We start from the raw sequence: 26,132 nt of genomic DNA on the forward strand, positions 1-26,132 counted from the left end.
TTTGAAGCTTGACAGAAACCAAATTTCATATTTTAGATATATAACTTTAAAACTTTTGCATAGCCTCTATTTACTGTTTAATTGTAATGAAGCATCGTCCACACTTTTATTTTTCAGAATTTTTTTGCACCTGATGTTTTGAGTACATCTCAGACTCCAACTAATTACACAAACAAATGGACCATGGAAACATCCTGCATGGGAGGTGGATTCTTTGCTACAAACTTTGAAGGCTATGGTGTATCCTATATGATATATGGAGAAGATCTCAGTAAGTTGTTATGTATCATTGTATGACAAATACTTATTATTAGGCCATACACAGGTTCTCAAGACAATAAAAGTCTAATGTTATACACAGACAGTTAACCAATTATAAATCTTTTGAAAATTTAACATGATTCTTGCTGTTTTATGTGAGAATTATAGTCAGATCATATGTTTTCATACGTCGTATGCATGCTTTTTGTCGAGCCTGCAACTTTTGTTGCAGAAAGCTCGACATAGGGATAGTGATCCGGCGGCGGCGGTGTTAGCTAACTTCTTAAAAGCTTTATATTTTAGAAGGTGGAAGACCTGGATGCTTCATACTTTGTATATAGATGCCTCATGTTACGCAGTTTCCGTCAGTCATATGGGACAACATCCCTAATGCGCCTTGAAATGAGGAACTCAAAAGTCATGTGTAAAGAAAAAATCTCTGTGTAGTGATATTGGACATATTTCTATTTTTAGCAAATGACTGAACTTAATTATTTGTGGTGATTAGGAAAGTAGAGGAACATAGAATAAATGTGTAAAAACTATGGAGCTATTGAATGTGTTCAAAGTATTAAATTTTCAAAGAACTTATTGTGTTAAAAAGGGGATATTTTACCACAAGGAGCCGCATCACAACAGGATGTTCGGGGTTTGCTAATTTACGGAAAAAGTAATCTCACTTCGTACCCCGAAAATTTAACCACATATGTGAAAATGTCACAGCTTCGAAACAAGCTATCATACATATCCAAGTTAACGATATGGACTGAGCTACAGGAAAAAACGTTACCATTACTGCCTATGTAAAAACAATTAAAGATTTTGACCCACATGTCCAATGTCCTTGACCTCATTTTCATGGTTCAGTGACCACTTGAAAAAAAAGTTCAGTTTTTTTGTAATGTTGAATTCTCTCTTATTATAAGTAATAGGATAACTATATTTGATATGTGCGTACCTTGAAAGGTCCTCATGTCTGTCAGACAGTTTTCACTTGACCTCGACCTCATTTCATGGATCAGTGAACAAGGTTAAGTTTTGGTGGTCAAGTCCATATCTCAGATACTACAAGCAATAGGGCTAGTATATTCGGTGTATGGAAGGACTGTAAGGTGTACATGTCCAACTGGCAGGTGTCATCTGACCTTGACCTCATTTTCATGGTTCAGTGGTTATAGTTAATTTTTGTGTTTTGGTCTGTTTTTCTCATACTATATGCAATAGGTCTACTATATTTGTTGTATGGAATGATTGTAAGGTGTACCTATCTAGCGGGCAGATGTCATGTGACCTTGACCTCATTTTCATGGTTCAGTGGTCAAAGTTAAGTTTTTGAGTTTTGTTCTTTTTATCTAATACTATATGCCATAGGCCATCTATATTTGGTGTATGGAAATATTTTATGATCTTTATGTCAGTCGCGCAGGTTTTATTTGACCGTGACCTGATTTTCACGGTTCATTGCACAGTGTTAAGTTTTTGTGTTTTGGTCTATTTTCTTAAACTATAAGTAATAGGTCAACTATATATGTTGTATAGAAGCATTGTTATCTGTACATGTCTGCCTGGCATGGTTCATCTGACCTTGACCTCATTTTCAAGGTTCATTAGTCTTTGTTTAGTTATCTTGGTTAATGTTAAGTTTATGTGACAGTTGTATTAAAGCTTAGCTTTATACTTAGGACTATCAACATAATATCAATGATTAGTATAGAAGGCGAGACATTTCAGCGTGTGCACTCTTGTTTAATGGAAATAGTGATGTCAAAACGCATTCCTAATAGCACGAAAACCCATGAGAAGAGAATACTTTTTTCAACAACAAGCAATTTTTAAAAAAATTCTGGAAAAAACAATGAGAAAATTTACTAACATTTGAATGGTTACTTTTGTGAAGTTTATCAACAGTGCAACCTCTTAAAACAGGGTATAGGGAAACTTGTAACTGGTGTTAGATTTGATATTTAGTTTAGACTTCTATTATAATCAGTTGTTTGTCGATTTAAATTGTTTGCAAATAAAACAAATTAACGTTAATTCTTGATAGTATACAATAATTATTACTAAAAGTTAAATTATCATACGTTTATTTAAAATTAGAAATTAGAAAATTGCATTGAATATTTTCCTATTATATTTTTTTTAGTAAAATTCCATGTATCATGTAACACAAACTGTCCAACCACATCAGCAGCCAAGATGTCTGATGCAATAAATGAAGCCATGAACGAGATGAGAGAGATTTGTTCATAGAAGTTCACAGAGACAAGTTCATACTGATATTGACAGAAACTAATCTGCATAATACAGACTTCCTATTTTGTTGTTCATATGTAACTTTCATATGTCTAATTTAATGATGGATTTCACAACATCTTATACATGCTACATTTTTTGGCGCTGATGATCTGTGGACTTTTGTACTAATTTAAAATTTTCTCTATCGTGGGAGGATATTTGACAGTAAAAAGAACTGTTTTATGTAAGAGCAGAAAATGATTCTTTTCACAGTGGAAAAAGGTTTCATGTCATAATGGAAAATGTTGCATGCCACAGTCATGACAGTGGAAAATTTTGCATGCCAGAGTTGAGATTTTTTTTTCTCATGGATATGGTTTCATCAATCATAGTAAAATCTTGCTTTTCATTTTCATTGGAGAAAAGTCTTTTAAGCCATCTGTCTATTTATAGGAATGAGAACTAATCTATAGAATGACAGTAGAAAGATGAAATGTTAATTGACTTCAGTATGAAGGAATGAATTGTTTTTATTAGTTTTAATATCTTTTACTAGATACAATATTCGGGTCATGTAATTTTGCATGTTTTTATGAAAATGTCTCTTGAAGCCAAAAAATGTCTAATGAGCTATTCAACAATGAAGCTAGAAATAAAATGGGCACAAAAATTGAAGTGTGAATATTAATATTATTGGTGGTGCTGAAAATGTGAATGGTCTGGGCTGTTCCCTATTGTAAATGGTCCCTTTTTGTGATATGTAATATATAAAAGGTGACCAGAAAATGTGTAATGCTGAAAGAAATGGCTTGTAATTTTAATGTATCAAAATTTAGAAGAATTGAGAGGTCATTGAGGGTTAATTGAACTTGAAATGAATAATTACGATAAGAAAATCGGTAAAAGTACTTATTTTATAATTTTTTTGTTTTTGAGGAATATAATGAAATGGTGTTTTTTTTATTTTTTTATTCAATATTTGTGGAAAGTCAAAAGTATAGTCGATGATTATAAACAATTATATAAATGTTGTTTCAATCAAGTGTTTAGAAAACATTTATTTTTTGCTACATGTATCTTGGCTATTTGAAAATCTATAGAGCATATATTTATAGTTCTAGAAGTGTTTTATGCCATTTTATATATTTATTTTTAAGCCATATAAACAAGCATTTGAAACCATTGTTTTTCCTTTTGTTCAACCTTTCCAACAAGAAATCAAAATGTCTTGTAGATTTATGTCAATATATTTTTCTAACTAAAAGAATATTTATTTTTGTTTAACTTTAATTGAATGATAAATGATGTACAGAAATAAATTATGAAAGTGAAAGTAGGGAGAATGAAAGTGAAAGTAGGAAAAGTAGTTCTTGCAAATATTATGAAAGTTGGTTAGCATGGATTTTCTTATATTTCTTAATTTATTTTTTATTAAATATATGAGTTATGTTTTCATAGTTACCAATGGCAATGATATTATTATTCATTTTTATTTATTTATTACTACATAATTTTTATGGTCATGGGTTTTTATTAAATCATTTATAGTGTAAAGCTTTAGAATAGAATTACCTCTTCATGTAAATACCATAATGTTTTATCATTTTTCCACTCATTCTTAAAAGAATTATTTTAGTAAACAAGTTAAGAGAGTTATTTATATAACCAAGAAACATGTTCTCGTGTCTCATATTTCGATTCCACAAAAATTGTAATTTGAACACAATAATCTCCAATCCTGATAAGTTGAACAATATGAATAGTTTGGATACTTCTAAACTTAGAAGCTTGTTTATGCACTTATATATTCAAAGCAAAGTAATTTATATTGCTACATTTTTTAGTAAATATTTAGTTATAAAAAGAAGGCATGGTAAGGAATCAGAATCTCTGAGGGGTAGTGACAGGTAATATTTCACCTGGATATTGAAACCTACTAGAACAAAGATATCAGGAGATAATGGGCATTGATAGTTTGAATATTTACATTGGTTGCAATGAATTTTATTGGTTTCCCAGTTAAATAAAAACCGATATTTTCACATGTGAAATTAACATGGTTATTTCACTCTATGACATCATTCAACAATAGGCGTTTCAAGACGTCGATAACGTCGGATCAAAACAAATTGTGAATGCGTAGCAAAAAGATATAGTTCCTTACATGTTTTACATTAATTTCTTTAAAATAAGCCACTTGTCAATGTAATAAAAAGAATATATTCAACTCTTGACCGAACAACACTGACAATAAACTCATGTGCTACGTGCATTGTTGAATTAATGTGTTGTTTGGTCGTTGAATATTTTTCTTTGAATTCCTCGATAAGTTATTCTATAATTATTCCCCTTAGGTGGTAAAGGGGAACTATTTATTATATAAGTAGGAAAATTAAGTCAAGATATATGTAACTGGTTGATTTTTCTCATTATCTACAGCAAAATTGAACATAATTTTGTTTAAGGGAGGTAACTCTATAAATGAAGTGAACATTTTAATGACATTCTATTGCTAAAGAGATGTCAAGTTTCTCAATGACCAAAGTTAGTGTTTGTCAAATTGCTCTTTATTTGCTGAAATTATTCCTGTTTATTATCTTGAAAGTTTTTGATTTTGTCACCAGGTCAAAGTAAATATATTGTCAACTTTTTATGAAAATTGAATCTATTTTGGTCATAATTTTGGGAAACCCCTTACAGCAGATTCCATTGAGTGTGTAGCCAAAGGTAATATATTTGGTTAGCTTGCTTGTTAGCTGAACCGTGAAGTCATTGTTAGGTTAGGTAAACTACCCTTCTTTAAGAATAGACTAGTCCGACAGAAAACAAATCGATCTGTCTGTTGGACTATGCTACTTTGAAAGGAGGGTAGTATACCTAACCTAACAATGACTTCACAGTTCAGCTAACAAGCAAGCTAACCAAAGATATAACCTTTCGCTACACACTCAATGGAATCCGCTGTAACATTTTAATTTTAATAGTTGATCATCATTTTAGGGAAAGGAAACACATGTCATATTCTGCAATGATGTGCAATTATCTTTTTTAAAATATTATTTTGTGCTTTTAATCATAATTCATTATAAGATCATGAATTTCTTTAAGATGTGGCTCTTTTTGTGTTTAAAATCAGCATTATTTTGTTTTTAATTATCAATTTTGTTTAGATGTTGCACTTTTTGTGGCAAGGTTTTTGTTTTAATCATATGTCAATTTTTTATCTTTTCATTTGTTTGGTTTTACACAATTACTAGGTTATGATTATTTGTTGATTTTTTGTTATTACAGTTCTTCTTTTAAAGCATGCAAAACAAACAATTGATTAACTTGCTTGCTATATTTGTTTGGATGTTTGTAAACAACAGGTAGGTAGTCTATTTCAGTGTGTTTACTATTTACTGGAATATGATTGGACAATAAACATTAAATTCATTTCATGTCAATTCTTATTGTCCAATCAAATCCCAGTAAATATAAAAACAGACTGAAACTCCGCCTACCTTTTGTTTGCAAACAACCAAGCAAGCAAGTTGATCAATGTTTTGTTTTGCATGCTTTTATAGAAGAACTGTAAATCATTTATATATTTTATCATTTGAGCAAGTATGAAATCCTCATTACAACTTTGTTTTCTTTGTAAAGTAAAAAACAGCAAAGTGAAATTTGTGTCTAAAAACTATTTGTATGTTTCAATGTATACAGCCTGTGTCTGCTTTTGAAGTAAATAAAAATGATTTTGTGTAAAGTTTCTATTACACATGATACACACGTTTCTTTTTATTTTGTTCTAAATGCTTACAAAAAAATGAGTACTAATCTCTTTTAAGGAAAAGGGGTTTATATAAAAAGACTTATATAACACGGACGTATTTGAATAAAGAATTATTTTGAATTCTGAATTTATGATAAGAAATATATTATGAAAACTAACCCAACATTGGGGGTTAACCATGTGTGCATAGCATAAGGGAAGTATTAAGTAATTTCACTGATATTTCAGTAAAAACTTACTAACCCTCCTTAATAAGGTTAGTTTTCATCATACATTTTTTATCAATATTTTATAATTAAAAATTATTCCCTATCTAAATAATTCCTTGATTTATGATGATTTGGAAGTATATAAGGCGAAACAATATGGGTGCGTTAATGGTTGTATAAAAAAGGGGTAAAAGTAGCCAGGACGATTTTTTTATTAACTTGCTTTACTTATATAACCTTTAGGGTATGGGGAGATCTGAATTTTTTTTCAAGATTTACCACCAAAAGTGCAAATAATACCTTAAGAAAAACAAAAAAGACAAGGAAGGGACACCCTCATCAAGAAAAGATATGTCAATTGAAGTTAAGTATTTATAACTTCATGTTATAGAATATACACACAATAGATATAGTACAATAAAAGGAACAATAAGTAACTCAATTCATAAAGAAAACTTGGCAAATTGAACTGGCAATTTCTATAATGAATTGTATTATGTAATGGGACCAAACACTAAATCAATAGTATTCATATATGAGACTATGGATGAGCTATGTCTTTTGTCTAATTACATTACAGGTCATTTTTCTCTATTCCTTATTATTGTCCATTTTTTTCTATTCTGTAAACCCAATTCAGAACCTGCATTGGCAGATCCGCCACTGAACCTCATATATCTTGAAGGGTATTTCAATCAACCACAGCATGAAAAATTGAAAGAAAAAAAAACAGAATTAGACTAGATACTATTTGATGCATGTAATTTTTTGATTTATCAAAAAAATATACAGTTAAAGTAAAGATAAAAAAGAGAAAGGGTATGTCAAATTTGAAGACACGCCCCTTTTTCCTAGGTCCATCCCTTTAAAAATGATTTAAGTTTTGGAAACTATTTATAGTCAAATGACAGGGTGAATTCAGTCGGGGTAGTTGAACATTAAATAAAAAACTGACTAGAAATATGCTAAATTTTATATTAAAATATTAAGTGTTGCATATTTTACGTCAGTTTTGCTGCCACATAAGTTGATCTGTGTTTGAAGCTAGGATTACTATGAACTGTTTGGTTTCCAAACATTTATTTCTTTGTTTACAGGAATTAAGTGTCTAGTGTGTTTTTAATTTATTTAAAGCTAGTTGATATCGGGTTTCTTTTGAAAAGTGTCATATTTTTGAAGCTTTTTTTGGTGATTATAACACACCAGTTTATCAATGCAAATATTTATGTAATAAAATCTTGTGTTATAAAGTGGTATTGTATTTATTTTTGAATACAAAGTGAAGAGTTATTTTTCTAAACTCATTTCCTCAAAGTACTATGATCAAAATACTGTCAGTAAACATTGTCTTCTATATTAGTCATTACGATAAATTAAGGAAATCATAGTTCCCTCTTATACATTTAGTTCATGTGTTTCCCTCGGTTTCGGCTTGTAACAAGAATTTGTTTTCTTTCAATTGATTTGTTGCTTTTTGAACAGCCGTATACTACTGTTGCCTTTATTTACTGATGTTCAAATCTAGTAAATTGATCAAGAAGAGACAAGTGAAGATAACTAACAAAAATCCAAAATCCAAAAAGGAGCAAGACTGGATGGATTTACATAGTCAGGGTCACCTTCATCATGTGTGAAAATGACAAAAAAATGTTGTAAAAGAGAAAAAAATATTCCCCTATCTACTACTGCAAATTAAAAAAGAATTTGGTCATATATTGGTATCATGTTGTCGTCAGCGTCTTCCAAAGACAAATGGTTTCCGGATAATAACTTTAGTATAAGTAAATAGAACTCAATAAAATGTTAACACAATGTTTATAACCACAAAAGAAAGGTTGGAATTGATTTTGGGGGTTATGGTCCCAAAGGTTTAGGAATTAGAGGGTCAAATAAGCATTTGACTAGTTTTTCAGGACAACAAGTTGTATAGGAATAAGGGAGAAAAAAGGCCAAAAAGAAGCATTTTGCTGGTTTACAGACAATAACTTGTGTTAAAGGGTATGGATTTTCTGAAATTATACTACAAGGTGTTTTTTACTACAAAGGAAAGCCTGGAATTGAGTTTTGGGTTCTTGCTCCAAGGGGGGTTTCAAAAAGTTGGGGCCAAAAATAGGGAACCAAATAAGCATGTTTGTAGTTTCCAGTCAACAATTGTGTATAAGTGTATAAATCTCTGAACAAAACAAACGTAGTAGGTAAAAATCTAAATTTGGGATTCAGCAGTCAACATTATGTTATAATCTTTATCATTATAAAAACAACATGCTTTAGATTTAACTGATATATAGATATAGGAAGATGTGGTGCGAGTGCCAATGAGACAACTCTCCATCCAAATAACAATTTATAAAAGTAATTCATGTCCAATTTGAGCACTTCGTTAATACATGTAATAAGAAGTATATTAAATTTACTAGATGTGCGTTTGAATTGCCATATTTGAACATTCAAATAAAATGGGTATATCAAGAGTTAAAAAAAAGTTGCCGAACCTGATGCATATCATATGACTCTTTGTATTATACTTACTATTATGGACAAAGGAAGATAACTTAGTTTAAAATATAAAGTACCTTTATATGTTATTTTACTAGATACGATTCAAAAAAGTTTAGTTTTCTGTGCAAAATGAAAGAAATCTTTAATGTCTCAGTGCTCACAAGTGCTTTAGTATGTGTCGCTGCTCCAAATCGAGATTTATGTGCCTGTATCTTGAGGCTATTATACTAGGTGTAGTTTGTTATTCTGATAAGTAAAATATGTGTCTAGAAACGAAAAAAAAATCGTGTTTATAGATTAAACTTAAATTTTCATATTCTAATTATAATATACTGAAACGTATATCAAAATTACGAAAAGTCAAATCAACAATGCATGGATTCGATAATATATATCAGCATCCGTGTTCATCAACATGTCCAGGTCATGCGTAGGCCATCTCCTGCTAAGGAGTTTATTAGAAATCCGTATTTGTGTGACATTAATACGGATTTCAAATAGGTTCAAGTTATTGTTTGAAATTCCCAATGCATATTTCACATTTATGTTTTGTTTGTCTTCAAATAAATATTCGGCTGCCATTGTAAACACTCCGTTTTTATTTTTAGAATGACAATTTTGTACTCCTCGGGTATAAATGAAGAGACATTGAAATGCACTCCCAGAATTTGAAATTGGTACTGTAATGGTATTGTACTATTTGCTTGATAGCATACAGTTTTTACAGTATATATCGTTCACTTTGAGTCGGTTTGAATATTTGCATTTATTTCAACCAGCTTACTACATTCAACAATTAAATGAAAGTGTTATACTTTTATTATTCTAAAGTACAACATTGAATATAAAAATAATATGCATCATTGATGGTAAAAGACGGTTATTTTGGCAGATACAGCATTGTTTTTTTTTCTTTTTTTGTTGTTCAATGTTGATGACTTTATACACAAGTTAATTAGAAATAAAACTAAATTCCACTAAAATTATGATTAATACATACAATGTTTTCCTTAGTTTATTCAATTGAAACCATTTATTTTAGCAATTTCATTTTTTGTTAACAAACACATAAACGCTAAATGCACGTATTTATTTCAACTTGAAATACTGAATAATAGAATTGTATGTTTACAACATGTGTAATTCATATTCATATTAAATTTGATAGTTCTTGTACCATTTAACATATCCACCTTTATGAAATGTATATAATTTATGTCATACATATGTTACTCCCATGATTTGAATGCCTTTAAAAGAAGATATTTGCACCATCAGATAATCGAAGTCTGGCGTCTTTCTAAGTACACTTTAATGATCTGAGTATTAATATTAGATATACATAAATGAATAATTGTACAGTATACAAAAAAAACGAATGGGATGAGGAATAAAAGGATGTTGACCCCTACATGTCACCGTAAGCTGTAAAAATTAAGAACAAAATCAAAAGAAATTATCACGACTTGATTTAAGCTGATAACATCAAATGAAAAATAATTTAAACAAAAAATATAATGGATTTGTATGCGACAGTCAAACAACTAAACGTTTTAGCTAGCTATAGTCAGGTTTTATTCCCCATTTTCTACATATAAAAATGCCTGTACCAAGCCAAGAATAAAACAGTTGTTTTCCATTCGTTTTATGTTTTTGAGCTTTTGATTTTGTCTTTCCGTTTTGAATTTTCCTTGATTATATAGTTATTTAACTATAAACTAAAGACTCCCTGATCTGAACATGCAGATAAGGATTCTGTGGGGTTAACCATGCATGTCATCGAACCGATCTCCCATGTAGTCACATGCCGAATGACACCATTGGACAGAAGTCAATATAAAGAACGACGAATGTAAAAAGTAAAATCACAAAAATACTGAACTAAGAGTAAAATTCAATCGGAAAGTCCATAATCACATGGGAAAATCAAATGACAAAACACATCAAACGAACGGATAACAACTGTCATATTCCTGACTTGGTACAGGCATTTTCAAATGTAGAAAATGGTGGATTGAACCTGGTTTTATAGCGCTAAACCTCTCACTTTGACGACAGTCTCATCAAATATGGCATGATAATAACAAAGCAAATCTAATATGATACAGCGCTAAAAATTAAACAAGCCTCGTTCACTTGCAAATTAAACATTCCTTGTCCAGGATAACTTTTTCATGACATCAAAAATCCTTTTCCTATTTCATCGCCTTCTTCTAGTGAAAATGAAGATGTTCCAGTGTAGTGTCCATTGCCTGACACCTCTACCACGACAGCATCATAACCTCCGCATTTCACTGCTTGAACAGGTGTTGCTCTGTATCTGCCTCCAGTTCTACTTTCAAATACCCTTGTTTGATCCAGCTTGATCAGTCCTCTACCGTACTGTTGAGCTATCCTAGCAGACGATCCTGACCCACAAGGTGCTCGTCCCACCTATATAAATCAAAAAGTAAAATCACTAAAATACTTATATCTGAGGAAAATTCAAAAAGGATAGTACCTAATCAAATGGCAAAATCAAAAGCTCAAACACATCAAACGAATTGATAACAACTGTCATATTCCTTACTTTGTACAGGCATTTTCTTGTGTAGAAAGTGGTGGAGTAAACCTCGTTTTAAGGCTTGCTTAGTCTCTCACCTGCACGACAGTCGCATCAAAATTCCATTATATTGACAACGATGTGTTAATCAAGTTTACACTGTGTATTTCGAATATGGAAGCTTTGATATATCTATTTACAATTCAATATTCCCAACGGTTCAACGAAATCATTTGATTTTTCTTCAACTTCGTATATAACACAGTTGTTGTATTCATTTTGCAACAAGATTTGTAATAAACCTCTTTGTAACTTTCTATTGTTTTTATTAATATTTAAAAAGTGAAGAATATTTGAAATTTAAAGATTTATATATCCATACCCAAAAAGTAAAATAGGGTGGCATTACTACAGAAATAAGATTATGTGAATTAAGGAAGTGTTACAAATTAAAGCAGTATGATTGTATGCTGAATCATGTCAATAATGGAGAAAAATACATTTGGCTAATCGCATATACCACCTTTTACTCTAAAGTTGTTCTGAAGAAAAGAAAATGTATGAATAAGAACACTTTTTGACCCATGAATTCGAAAATCAAAAAAATATTAAAAATCTACATATTGCCAATAATCAGATGTTCATTAGACATTAATTTGTCGGACATCAGTATTTTTTTTTTAATTTTGACTCACATTTTTGCAGTTCGACTTAAACTTTCTGAAATTCAGTGCGAAGCAGCTCTAAGTACAACATTGAATATAAAAATAATATGCATCATTGGTGGTAAAAGACGTTTTTTTTGGCAGATACAGCATTGTTTTTTTTTCTTTTTTTGTTGTTCAATGTTGATGACTTTATACACAAGTTAATTAGAAATAAAACTAAATTCCACTAAAATTATGATTAATACATACAATGTTTTCCATAGTTTATTCAATTGAAACCATTTATTTTAGCAATTTCATTTTTTGTTAACAAACACATAAACGCTAAATGCACGTATTTATTTCAACTTGAAATACTAAATAATAGAATTGTATGTTTACAAAATGTGTAATTCATATTCATATTAAATTTGATAGTTCTTGTACCATTTAACATATCCACCTTTATGAAATGTATATATAATGTATGTCATACATATGTTACTCCCATGATTTGAATGCCTTTAAAAATCTACATATTGCCAATAATCAGATGTTCATTAGACATTAATTTGTCGGACATCAGTATTTTTTTTTTTAATTTTGACTCACATTTTTGCAGTTCGACTTAAACTTTCTGAAATTCAGTGCGAAGCAGCTCTAAGTTCCGACATATGCTAGTTTTAATATCTTGTCTTTAGTATTAAGATATGAACAAAAGCTTTACCCAAACATGATTTGCTAATAAATGATACAAAAAATGTTAATATGTGTAAAAAAAAACTTTTTGGGTATATGTATATATCACGCACAAACTATGTCCTAAGTTGCAATTTCAATTAAATATGTTATTTTCGACAGGCGAATGACAAGTGCACTCAAGTTTCCGGATTACATCAACAAAGAATCAACATATTTTTGAAAGATTTGAAAAATGTTTACTAGTTTTACGATTTGAGATGACACATAATTGTTTCCCTCAAAGTTTCCTTACATTTAGTTACATACATTGAATTATGCAGTAATGAGTAAATTCGGATTCTTCTCCATAAAATTCCAGTATTACACTGAGCACTCAGTATGCACAACATGACGCATTCAATATAAAAAAATAAAAAGAAATTGAAATAACGAAAACACGATTATTTTTAAATAATGAGTACTATACCGCATTATCTGCATATAAGGTAAAGTTTGTTGTTACTTCTTCGTTGTGTCCATCCTTCCCATCAGTGACAATAATTCCATATATATACGAAATGTTTGCATCACTATTTTCTGGGTGTATCACTTTATAATTGGTTCTCAGCTCGCCTGAAATCAATTACAATTCAAAACAAGGTGTTTAACATTTGTGTGACTTTGTCATTGTATGGGTCACACAATTTTACCGATGTTTGACCTTTTTGGATATTTAAAATCAATCTTTTTTTCACGACGCCTGCATATTTTGGCATCATTAAAGTACAATACGTGCACTAGGGTATAATGAGACCTATAATCAAAGTGCTTCGTTATGACTGTCCGAACTCTGGCAAAATTATAGTCATTGGACGTTCATGTGTTGTACTGGTTCAAAGGTTTACTTTGTAAGGTCTGTCGTTTTTGAGCTGAATGTTTTGTACATTCGCGTATTTACAAATTTAATTTGAGTTGCATTTCGTTTAATAGACGTTTGGCGAGGATTCATTTTTAATATATTGATATGGTGACTACAAGATCGAGTTTCAATCGTGCTGGTTGACCTACTTTTGCAATCAGGGTATTCGTTTAAAACTGAAACATCTAGTTTAAAAAAAAACGTTCACAAATATTTTGAAGCAATGACGGTTTACGATTAAAAAATTGTGATGTATATATTTCAAAGTATCATGAAAATATAAATTGAAGAGTCAATATGTGGAGAGTTAAACAAAACAATTCATGTTAGTTCATAACGACAGACTCTTTTATGAATATCAAATAATACGACCGGAATAGTATTGCACGAATCATGGGCCATTCTTATCCTTATCACTGTTGACAACACATCGTCGATAATATTTTGCAACAAAAATTTCTAATTTGACGACAACAATTACCTAATAACTTTCCTGAGGCCTCTTTCATCTTGACCGAAGAACAATCATTTTCCAAATTAAACTGCGAAGAAGGAACAATAGCATAGAAACCACCACCATAGGCAATATCGACAACAATTTGTCCAAATTCTGATACATTAACTGACACATCTGTAAAAAAAAATATATAAACATAGCATATAAAACGCTATATCAATTCTACAATGCAGTATTACGAGCCTATGCATGCATCATCAACAGGCTTTTCCATAGACATGTCGTTTATAATGTTTATTTTGTTCACACATTTTTATCCAAACTAGTATATATAATGAATTGTATACAATTGTTATACAAGTGAGAGGTTTAGATAGCTATAAACAATGTTTAATCCACCATTTTTTATATAAGAACATGTTTGTTCCAAATCAGGAATATGACAGTTGTTGTCCAGTCGTGAGTTGTGTGTCATGGTTTGATTTTGACATTTGATTAAGGACTTTCTGCTTTGAATTTTTATAAATTTTCTGTTTACAAAACTTTTGAATTTTTCGAAAAACTAAGGATTTTCTTAACCCAGGAGTAGATTACCTTAGCCGTAATTGGCACAACGTTTGGGAATTTTGGGTCCTCAATGCTCTTCAACTTTGTATTTGTTTGGCTTTTTAACTATTTTGATCTGAGCGTCACTGATGAGTCTTATGTAGACGAAACGCGCGTCTGGCGTATAAAATTATAATCCTGGTACTTTTGATAACTATTTTGTTATTTTTTTTTTATATACTTTTGAAGATTTTTTTTACACTTTTGAAATTTTTGTTTGTTTAATTATTCCTTTTAAGTAAGCGGTTCCTAATTACAAATTGTAAATTCAAAAAGTATGACAATGTTTTAATTATTAAGAAAAAAACAACCGTACAATGAAAGCAAAATTCATATTATCAAAACATATAATTATCTATAAAAATCCGTAAAGTTCCAACTTAAGAAACCAATATACATGTATACCAATTCGAGAATTGAAGGCAGAATATAATCATTCATTTCAATCTAAATTGTAAGAAACAAAAAGATGTTTTACTTTATAAAACAAGGAACAACTAAAGAGATATAAAAAATGTGATATGCGTGCCAATGAAACAACTAGATCTATTAGTAGTTTGTTCTTATCTGTTGTCCTTTTATGTGGCTGTCCAAGGCTTGAAGCCTTCAACCTAGTAGTTGTCGTTTGTTACTGTATATCTTATATGTTTTTGCTTTTTGCTTGATGTTTTGTATATAAAAGAGGGACGAAAGATACCAGAGGGACAGTCAAACTCATAAATTGAAAATAAACTGACAACACGATGGCTAAAAATGAAAAAGAGAAACAGACAAACAATAATACACATGACACAACATAGAAAACTAAAAAAAACAAACCAAACGAACCCACCAAAAACTAGGGGTGATCTCATGTGTTCCGGAAGGGTAAGCAGATCTTGCTCCACATGTGGCACCCGTCGTGTTGATCATGCAATAACCAATCCGGAAAATAGTCAAATTCGGTAGGTCACATTCATGAAAGGGAAGGAGATTGTAGTTACGACCTAAGGAACATATCCGATATCATCTGTGAAACGGTTATTCCATAACAGTCAACCAACTCGTGGTGATTGCGTCCATAAAATTTACGAAGGGATGATTTCAACTTCACCATTTGGAACTCTTGGTTTATTAGCTTCCTTGTTAGCAGCAACCCTCTATCTAGAAAATCACGATAGGATAGTAAATCAGCCGGTTATTGTTCTCGTTTGAATTGTATTACATTGGTAATGTGGAAACCTTTTAAAGCTTGCTATGCAGTATGATTTTTCTCATTGTTGAGGATCTGATGGTGACCGGTAGTTGCCAACTATTACGTGTTTTGGTTTAGGTCGACAGTTGTATCATTTACAAGTATAACACATTTTCTTATTTTGGTATTCTGAACTGAATTTGGCAGCCTTTTCTACAAAATTTATGATAAATTGGCGACGCATATTGTTCTAAAAGCCTCACTTACAAATAAAAAATCCGCCACACAGGATGCTCGATCAACTCAGAGATGATTAAAACTAATAACTTATATTTTACAATTGTATACCTTTTTCATACAAAAACGAAGGAACACTTAAAAAGCTAACAGCTCCTGTTTTCTTTCCATCGTTTTGTACACGAACCTCGACAAGTCCACATGGACACTGGATTTTCACAACTGTTTGAGGTATGGTAGAATTTCTAACGATGCCTTTATCTACTAAATATCTTCCTAAGGACATAGTAGCATCCCCACACATAGGGCCATATCCTTCATTATGCATGAAAATAGCACCAATGTCCGCCTCGGGATGATCTGGTGGAACCAGTAGTACACCAATCAAATCAAAGTGTCCTCGGGGTTCCCACATCAAGAGCTTACGCAGATGATCATGTTCTTGTATTAAGTAGTCCATCTTTTTTCGAAGTGTGTCTCCTAGTATTTTCGGAAACCCCTTTTCTATTATTCTGATTGGCTGTCCACAGGTATGCATTTCAGTTGTTACAAAAGTAGTCATGTCTCTGATCTACAAATAAATTGATCAAGACAATGTAGAGGATATTCAGATTTAAATTTGTCGCAAGACTATACAATATAAAAGGATTTGTTGATAAATACACATTACTTATTTCATTCTTGATACATGTTATTTCTTTACCTATAAAATATATGTGAGTACACTATAAAATATATGTGAGTACATGTTTGTACGATTCGGTTGTATAAGAATAATAGTAAAATATTGTTATCTTTTATATTTCAGGCTTCTTAATGATTTTTAAAAACAACTGTATATCAAAATATAATTAACAGGAAGAATATGGGTCACATGGACACCTTGCCCCGCTTGCACTTTCCCACTACCATATATAATAAACCACGAATCTTGGTGAAAACCCTTATTGTGTACGTATAATCAAAATCGTATACAACGTTACATTTTTAAGCTTTTATTGATTAGATGTGAAGAATATTATATCTTTTATTGAATACATAAGTCTAGAATTAATACATCTGCATTAACCCAAACAAAAATACACAATGTTCCAAACATAATGGAGACAGATATATTATGATCCAAAAACAATTGAGGCAATGACTCGATTATTAAATACACTCGCAGGGTGAAAAAATCTTCTGGGGTTACGATTTGGTCATGTCTTACGCTTAGAAAACGACCATCCACGAATCCTATAAGGATGCGTTTTTATAAGAATTTATGATTTTTCAGTTCCTCAACATGAAATCAATAGAATTTTATATATAAAGGTATAAGTTGGTTTGAAATGGAGCATAATCTTTTATTTGTATGGTGACAGTTAAGGTCAGATGTACTTCGATTCATTTCATTAAGGCCTGTTTGAGACTAAAATTTGGCCAAGATGAACAAAAGCTAGAGGTGAAATATAGATATCCATTACGTCAACTTTATTGACTAGATTAACAAAAAGGAATTTGTATTTTTTTTATTATCAAAATTTTGTAAAATATTTTATTTTTTTACGTTTTTCTCCGGCAATCAACAATAAACAATCAAGTAGACAAAATTCGAATCAAATGAAGTTCCTTTGAAACTATATATTCTTTTTCTTTCATTTTCTTTCTTATTTCTTACACCCTTTAAATTAATAAATGTCTACACTCACCGGCTGTGTGTTACCCTTTATTCAGGTCAGGTTCTTGAAGCATATAGTTTTTTCACATCAAATTATAAGTAAATGGGATAAATATTCAGTTTAACAATTTATCAAATAAAGATATTAGGTATACTATGTCTAACAGAGAGGAACCGAGTATACTAAGATATATGATAAAAAGTATTAATAGTTTAACATATAGTTTACAACAATATAAGTTGAATATCAACTTTTCATGCTCTAACAATAAAAAAGGCGAAAATATATCTCACAAGTTTGTAAGAAAATTCTATAAATAAGAACACACACACACACACACACACACACACACACACACACACACACACACACACACACACACACACACACACACACACACACACACACACACACACACACACACACACACACACACACACACACACACACACACACACGAACCATGCAAAACAAAACACACGATGAGCAGGGTGTTCAGTTTCTATGTATAGTCATTTCTAGACTGTGTTTGCATTTCTGTCGTTTTTATTTTTTACCAAGATGTTTTCGGTATTTGTTTGACTTGATTTCAATTGTTATTATAGCGTCTTCTCTCTCATTCTAATAAAGATTAGGAAAAAAAAAAAAAATTAACAAAAATAATACCTAACGGAAAGTTTCCTCTATCAAATCAAAAGCTCAATCACAATAAACGAATGGAAAACAAAAAAGTTAATTAACAAAAATACCGAACTCCGAGAAAATTCTAAACGGAATTCCCTATTCAAATGGTAAAATCAAAAGCTCAAACAACTGTCATATTCATGACTTTTCGTTATGAAGAAAATGGTGGATTAAACCTGAGTTTATAGCTAGCTAAACCTTTCACTTGTATGACAGTCGCAAAAGATTCAATTATATTGACAACATTGTGTGAGCAAAAGAAATTAGGTTACTGACTTGGGACAATAAAATAGAAAATGTGAATCAGTTGCCAATTAATGAGACAATTTGCCAGCAGAGACAACGTTACATAGAAGTTACCAACTATAAGTTACCATGCAACTATAAATAATGAGCAAAACCCTATACCGCATAGCAATAAAGCTATTACAGACCCTCCACTCAAGTAGTTAAAATGTTAAACAAGCAAATTTACAAATGACAAGTATGAAATAAGAATTTAGAAACTTGTATTCCTCGGTCAGTCGAATTACAAAAGGTATATTAAATAACATATATTAATGATTTCTTAAAAAGCTAATTTTGCAGTAGATATTTGATCATTCCTGTTGAAATTATTGACCAGCTGAAATTATCATTTAAGGAGGTAGATCTAGGTTAAGGGAAATAACTCTTAAAATCATCAGAACGTTTGTGTCAACCATTTTCAAAAATATATTCTAAGCTTCTATGTTACATAGATTATTTTCAATCTGTTTCAGGTAAATGCTTAAAATACATTGATGAACTTGACTTTTACAAACGCTTAACTGATTTAAAGAGTTATCTCCCTGAACCAAGGTCTACCCCCTTAAAGTAATATAATAAACAAACCAAATGCAAAAAAAACCCTGAAAAAATCTCTTGATATCCTAAAAGGACAAACAGAAGTAGAACATCCAGAAATTTTTAATTGGTTTAGGGGTTAATGGTTCTAATTTTGCCATTTAGATCTATGGCATATTGAAGATTTTATTTTTAGTAGAAATTAACTATAAGGACATGTCCTTATAATATGAACAATGATTCGCAATAAGGTCAAGGATCAGTAAATGAACTAGTCCATAGATTTTTTTTTAATTTAGAACTCGATTAGATATTGAAAATATACATCAGAAAATGTAAAAAAAAGTATATGTCACCGACTTCGTTTTCGAGAAAAAAAATCATTTTTAAAATGGTCCAAGAGGGTACTAAATTACATTGAATATATAGGGGGAATCTGTATTTTTCTTCTACAATTTTCTGTTTCCGGTATAAATCACGTAAACCGCTCCATAGATTTTTTTTTTAAATTAACATTTTCTTCCTCTTTGTCTTACGAATTAGATGATGTTAAAATAAAAAAAATATGGTCACCGACTTCGTTTTCCCTGTAAAAGCGACGCAAACCTAACATTTTGGCAAAAAAACCATCAAAATTCGTGACGTCGTTATTTTTATTACATAACGTCAAGTTATCATGCTAATTATTTCCAACGTTCTTCGTGTTGATTATGCACGATTAATATGTGTTTCGTATTGATAGATTCTTTTTATCTGGATAATTATCATTAATTTTTATTTTGTATTTCCGATATTCTTTATTCTTTATATTTAGGCACCCAATTATGCTCTTTTTCTTTTTTCTTTTTTTTTTGCCTTTTATTCTGCAATTTTTTGCCCATTATTCTGTATTCCGTTAACCTCAATCAGACCCTCTTTTATGGAACATTTTAAAAAGAAATTATACGTTATAAAAAATATGATACATGTATGTTCATTATCAATACACATGTCTAAAACAATTACTAATTCAAACAAAAATACATTGTAAGTACATGAACGCAAAAATAGTAAAAACATAAAAATAGAAATCATCAGGTTTACTGTCTACAACATACAAGTTGACGCAATAAAAGATGTAATTGAAACTATAATTTGTTATGCCCCCGCAACTAAAAGTTGGGGGGGGGGGTGTTACCCCTGTCCCTCTGTCCGCCGTCCTTCCCCTATTATAGTTAATCCGCATAACATCTACAGTTTGAATCCTAGAACGTTTTCACTTTGTTGTCTGTTTGTACATATATTGAAGGTGTGCATGTGGTCAGGGTTGTGATCTTTATTAATATTTGCTCTAATGGAGAATGTTGAATTTTGTCACTTTTTTTGGTAACTAATTCGTATATCTCTTAGATTATCGTGTAGATCATCTGTTTGCATTTTTTCTCCGTTCCGATATATGATTTGGCAAATTTTTGAAAACAACGGTTACTTTACTTTAGCAGCGGAACATGTAATAGCTCGTTTTTTGGTACTATATCACGACAGATCGAGTTCTGTCCATATACTACTGCTTAACATCGCATATATAAACAAACATTATATCAACGATTCTACAAATTATTGAAAGAGTGTCGTGCGGTTATTTATACATCTGCAATTAAAACACGCATCTTTGTAAATATTTTTTTTTGTTCTGCATAAAATTTATTGTATACAAGTCTACAAAAACGTTTTAAAAAGTTTAGTAAATAGTTATTTTTCCATAAGTGTACATGTGTATGCTCGAAGTATATATAGAATCAGTACATGATACACAACATGCGACAAAAAAGGAGGGTAGTAATAACAGGAAACTAAATTAAACTAAGGCTTTGATCGATGTAAACTTCAATAAAACTGGAAGTTACACAAGGGGAACAGGAAAATAAGAATATATTGCATCACTTACGACAACCTTTGAATTGACCAGTGACTTTTTTTATTTATTACTGACCAGCCACAACGAGATAATCCAACGAGTTTTTAAGGGTTCATATGAAGTGTGGACCTAAATGTTCTTTATCTTTAAATATAACGCTTATTCTGTAAAATCCTCAATAAACAATTTTGTAAAATTCTTCTATCATTAAATGATTTCTTAATTCTGTACATGGTTCTTGTCTGTGTCTACACTGTTGTATTAAATTATTATTTTATTTTCTGTTGTTATTCTTTATAATTTTGCAAACTTTTTTGTTCAATTTTTACATTCGCCAGTATCCGTTATTCTGCAACTCCCTTTGAGATCTTATTATATGTGACAATAAATTAATGTCCTTCTCTCTCTGATTTTCGCTTTCTCTCAAGACATTGCACGATCTTTGAAGCACGGTGTATTTTCCAGAAGATACATCGTGTAAAACATTTACAAGGAAACCAAACATACGGAGATTGAGATATACCTTAAAAACAGATGTACAAATTAATGTTTAATATGCCTACCAAAATAATCCCCCCCCCCCAAAAAAAAAAAAAAAAAACACAACAAAAAACAAAAAACAAAAAAAAATACAATCGCACACAGGCTGAGACATGACTCGTAAATGTTTATTTTGTTATTTAGTTCATCCACACAAATGAGGGAGGGGGGAGGACCGGGATCGGGTATTTTTAAATACGGGATTTCGGAATTAATCTTTTCGGGATCCGGGAATTCTTTTTTCGAATTTCGGGATGGCGGGATTTATTTTAAATTACTTTAAATTCGGGACCTCTGGATTTCATTTTTTAAAGTCCGGGATTTCGGAATCAGGACCCCTCCTATTTTTTTTAGTAGGTATATAGTAGTAGTATGATATAGAGATGATCGATATAATCTCGTTCTCGACCTTCAAGTTTTATGGGTGAAGTAGAATTGAGAACAGTTCTATTCTATATTTGAGATGCTACTTTCAGGGTACATTTTTATTTTTTATTCGGTTAATTTTTACCCATATATATATATTTCCTTTGAGGAGACAACCATACGAATCAATACTAGTAAGAAAATTCTTTTAAGGATCCACTGAATGTTCTTTTATTAGGATAATATTCCATGTATAACTCTTTAAACCATAAACTATTTATACATGTATCTTTAAAAAGATTTGCGTTCTATTTTTAACATCGAAACTTTCAACAAAATTGCGGACGTGAAAGAAAACACCATTAGAAAAAAAACAAACACGTCAGAATACAAAATGTAGCGATGGATTAATGATCGTGAAACATCATTTTTGTTTATTTTTCATTTGTTATAGTCTAAAAACTGTTGTATGAATATTAAATTATTGTTCCGACCGTAAAGAAGGTTAAAAATTTAAATGTATTATAGTTTAGTGTCATCTATATGACTGACTGACAGCAGCGGAGAATTTATGACCAGTATTAATTTATGTGGTTCATTTCCTTTTCGCTACTTTGAAAATATTTTTAATTGTTCCGAATGGTGTGATAATTTTCAAAATAGGGGATATCTAGTCTTACCGTACAAGACTATTAAAGTTTAGTATTAATGTCCCAAACTTGCACCCCATTCTTATTTCCTGCTACACGATGTCTTTTCCCAGTGAATATAGCATGTATAGGGTTTTTGTATGGACAGTTTTGACATACTACGTATAGAATACAGGGGCGGATCCAGGATTTTGCAAAGTGGGGCGAAGTTTTCTAAATTTTGGGACCTTTTTTTGGCTAAAAAACATAAAATAAGTGTAAAATGCACTTCTTAAACGGTTCTTGACGTGGGGCATGTATATTTAATAGTTGCTGTTAAGTGTAAGAGTTGGACATTTTGGATGTTGTATTCTCCCCATAAATTGTCTATCATAAAATTATAGTATGGGTCAAAAGCTATGAACTGATAAACTCACAGATTTCTTGTTGTAAACAAGATACACGCCGCGCTATTCGATGAATTTTACAATACGAGCGACACGAGTTAAAAAAGACAAACAAGCAATTTTTATACAAATGTTTGGTTGATATGTTTTACCCAACACAATTGAAAATTAACCAAAGGCTACGAATGAGTCTGAAATGACTACGAATTTATGAATGAAGGTCGACAAATGGAGACATAAAGGCCACACCAGCAGGCAGGTTGCAGTCTGATCTTGATAAAAGTATTCGATATATCAGTTCATGCAAACCCCCGTCCCGAAAAAAAATACGCCCGTTTTTTATTCATTATGTTCATTTAATGCTATATTATTCTTTTGGAAATTTTCGTTTCTATTAGCCAAAAAGTGGACAAGATTATTGTTTTCAATCTAAATACGGCCAGACTCTCAGATCTTAGACTGCCTCCTCAAACAATGGCTCGAACCTTGCACTTTAAATCTATCCAGAGCTTATACTGACTGGGGATAATTATTCAGCTATGTTATTTTAAGATAGGCGTGGGCGTTTGGGGTTAAACATAATTTCGTAGGTAAATAATATTAATGTGGAACTTTTTTCATGAGATTATAATAGAGTATAACTTTTTTTGGTTGAATTGTGAAATAAAAGTCAATACGTTCTTGCTCACTCCTTTGTCGCTTTGAAGGTGTCATGATTTTTCATGCTCAGAATTGCAAATGTGTTCCTGTAATTTGAATTTCAAAATGACTGAGTGACGTTTTTTCGACGAACTGGTCAACTCAACCATACCGAATCACTCTACTGTGATGCGACTGCCATATAAGTGAGAGGTTTAACGCTATAAAACCAGGTTCAATTCATCATTTTCTACATTTGAAAATGCCTGTACCAAGTCAGGAATATGACAGTTGTTGCCGATTCGTTTGATGTGTTTTATCATTTGAATTTGCCATTTGATTAGGGACTTTCCGTTTTGAACTTTCCTCTGAGTTCAGTATTTTGTATTTTTACTTTGAAATAATCAGTAAATACTGGCAAAAAAAAAATCTGTATATGAAAAGAATTGTCTCATAAAAATTAAATACACGGGAAATGGCAAAGTTTACGAAGTCTAGTCTAAGTCCAAGCAAAAAGGGGGGCGTACGCATTCATGCCCCCCTCTGTATCCGCCACTACACGCAGTTACTGACGGCTTATTCAAAGCCAATAACAACTAATAAAAAAATCAAGCATCTAAGACTAAATTCTTACCAAGATTTCTGTAAATCAGTGTTGATTGAGACCCACTGGAAAGAAATGCACCACTATTATTCTGTGTAACAGATTGTCATTGTTGCGTCAACCAGATTGATTTCTTGTTTTACTTCATTTGAATTTTAAAAGTGTAAGAAAATTGATTTCTTGTCCAAAAATACCGTGTGTTGCACTTATAAACATTTCTTCCTGTTTTTAAAACATGCTAAATGTTTATAATTACATGATTGTGTAAATTTACATTCAAACATTAGATGAATTGCATTTATTTCAAACGTGCCAGAAAACATGCTCATATTCGAATAAGCTGACAATAATTCAAGTGAAACAGGGATGGGGATATACAAAGTACTGTAAAAGAAAAGTTAGAGTATCTATACTAATAAACGAGAAGACCTAATTTTGTGTGTCGCTTCTCTTCCTTCTGTAGCAGAGTGATTTTTATGATCATTTTATATATTGTAAAAATCATCTATTTAATTACTATATTTATTATAAAGCTTAATTACATATTTTGAATATTGTATATTCAGTTTAAATTATTACTTGCAAACCTTACTTTTATGTATAGTAATATTCACGTTATTTTCTATGAATATTCATTAGGGATTTACTTGAATCATTGTATTTGATTGGCTGTTAATATTTTCGCGGTCAAGTTTAATTTCCTTTGTTTTGTACCTGTACATTTCCACGGGACGATAGCCATGACAGTCCATTGAATTTATGTCTGTTTATCTTGACCACATAGTTTACCTGTAAACCTTATATATTTTGGACAACATTATTATAGAATACTGTAAGTTACTTCTTTATTAACATTATTTATATTTTTCACGTAAATGATATTTTAGTAAAGTTTCTATTTTGCTTTGTAACGTTCTCCTCATGCTGTCAACGTATATTTGTTCCACGTAACAGAAGTTCCAGTGGAAACTTTATTATAAACAATGTCATAATACCTGTACCTGTTGGAACAAATATTCTATACTATTTATTCCGTTAGGAACATATACTGTAATATTTATTCCTGTGGAAATAATATTCCAGAATAGTTTTTCCATTTGGAACTTATATTATGAAGGAACTTCTATTCCGTGACAATATCGCATGTATGTAACACAAGTACACGAGATGTACATGATAGTATTTTATTAAGCTAGAAGTATATGATTTTATAATCTACGGTTTATTTGCCACGGTAGAATTGTATTGTTAATTTGCGTACATTACTATTTGATTATTGTCATGAATAGTCTATATTTTATAAATGGCGGCTTATTAAGTGAAAGACGGAAAAGTGTTTCCATTTATATAAAGTAATAGTTTTGTAGTAAATAGTTTTTATCAAGTACAAATATGAATGAGTAAAGAATATTTGTTACATTGTATATTTTTATAATTAAGAGTCCGAGTATTTATGTTCGTATTTTGGTTTCAGGACTCCATGTAATGTAATTATGTAGAACACATGATTGTGATGTGTATATGATGTGCCGTTAACCTTATCAGTAGTACAACTCACTCCACAAGTGGTAAGAGTATATTTATTTATAGTTTAGCTTTGTTTATATTGTATTGTAAACATGAGTTACCTCCCGT

General features: G+C 30.9%; 2 protein-coding genes across 7 annotated transcripts in view; one reads left to right on the top strand and one right to left on the bottom strand.

Annotated features, from left to right (window-relative positions):
* LOC139516320 (carnitine O-palmitoyltransferase 1, liver isoform-like) overlaps positions 1 to 6,268 on the top strand; it is a 41,488-nt gene extending 35,220 nt beyond the window's left edge. Inside the window, exons 18-20 of one of the 5 annotated variants that reach the window (XR_011662942.1) lie at positions 118 to 271; positions 2,408 to 5,969; positions 6,033 to 6,268. Coding sequence is in view for 1 of the 5 variants with exons in the window: in XM_071306364.1 (XP_071162465.1) it covers positions 118 to 271; positions 2,408 to 2,514 (261 nt within the window). In the remaining 4 variants the exon portion in view is untranslated. Of the gene's footprint in view, positions 1 to 117; positions 272 to 2,407 lie in introns of all 5 variants that reach the window. The other 4 variants (XR_011662941.1, XR_011662940.1, XR_011662943.1 and 1 more) reach the window with 4 other exon arrangements.
* Positions 6,269 to 10,132: 3,864 nt separating this feature from the next.
* LOC139516310 (trans-L-3-hydroxyproline dehydratase-like) lies at positions 10,133 to 24,943 on the bottom strand. 2 transcript variants are annotated; one of them, XM_071306348.1, is made up of 5 exons: positions 24,528 to 24,943; positions 16,357 to 16,816; positions 14,253 to 14,402; positions 13,340 to 13,485; positions 10,133 to 11,415 (listed from the first exon to the last, which is right to left on the bottom strand). In XM_071306348.1, exons 2-5 carry the CDS (start codon positions 16,805 to 16,807, stop codon positions 11,155 to 11,157), a joined length of 1,008 nt encoding a protein of 335 aa, XP_071162449.1. In that variant the 5' UTR covers positions 16,808 to 16,816; positions 24,528 to 24,943; the 3' UTR covers positions 10,133 to 11,154. The 2 variants fall into 2 exon arrangements, with proteins under 2 accessions (XP_071162449.1, XP_071162450.1); XM_071306349.1 differs by lacking the exon at positions 24,528 to 24,943 and adding an exon at positions 17,937 to 18,219 and having other exon boundaries at positions 16,357 to 16,811.
* Positions 24,944 to 26,132: the final 1,189 nt, after the last annotated feature.

The sequence above is a fragment of the Mytilus edulis genome, chromosome 3, assembly GCF_963676685.1.
Source record: "Mytilus edulis chromosome 3, xbMytEdul2.2, whole genome shotgun sequence".
Classification (NCBI taxonomy): domain Eukaryota; kingdom Metazoa; phylum Mollusca; class Bivalvia; order Mytilida; family Mytilidae; genus Mytilus; species Mytilus edulis.

Excerpts from the sequence above, each read along its gene's own strand:
- LOC139516310 (XM_071306348.1), bottom strand. The coding sequence starts at position 16,807 with ATGACTACTTTTGTAACAACTGAAATGCATACCTGTGGACAGCCAATC. Across the intron at positions 14,403-16,356 it reads TTCGTTTTTGTATGAAAAAG|ATGTGTCAGTTAATGTATCA; the intron begins GTATACAATTGT and ends TTTTTTTTACAG. Across the intron at positions 11,416-13,339 it reads CCTTATATGCAGATAATGCG|GTGGGACGAGCACCTTGTGG; the intron begins GTATAGTACTCA and ends TGATTTATATAG.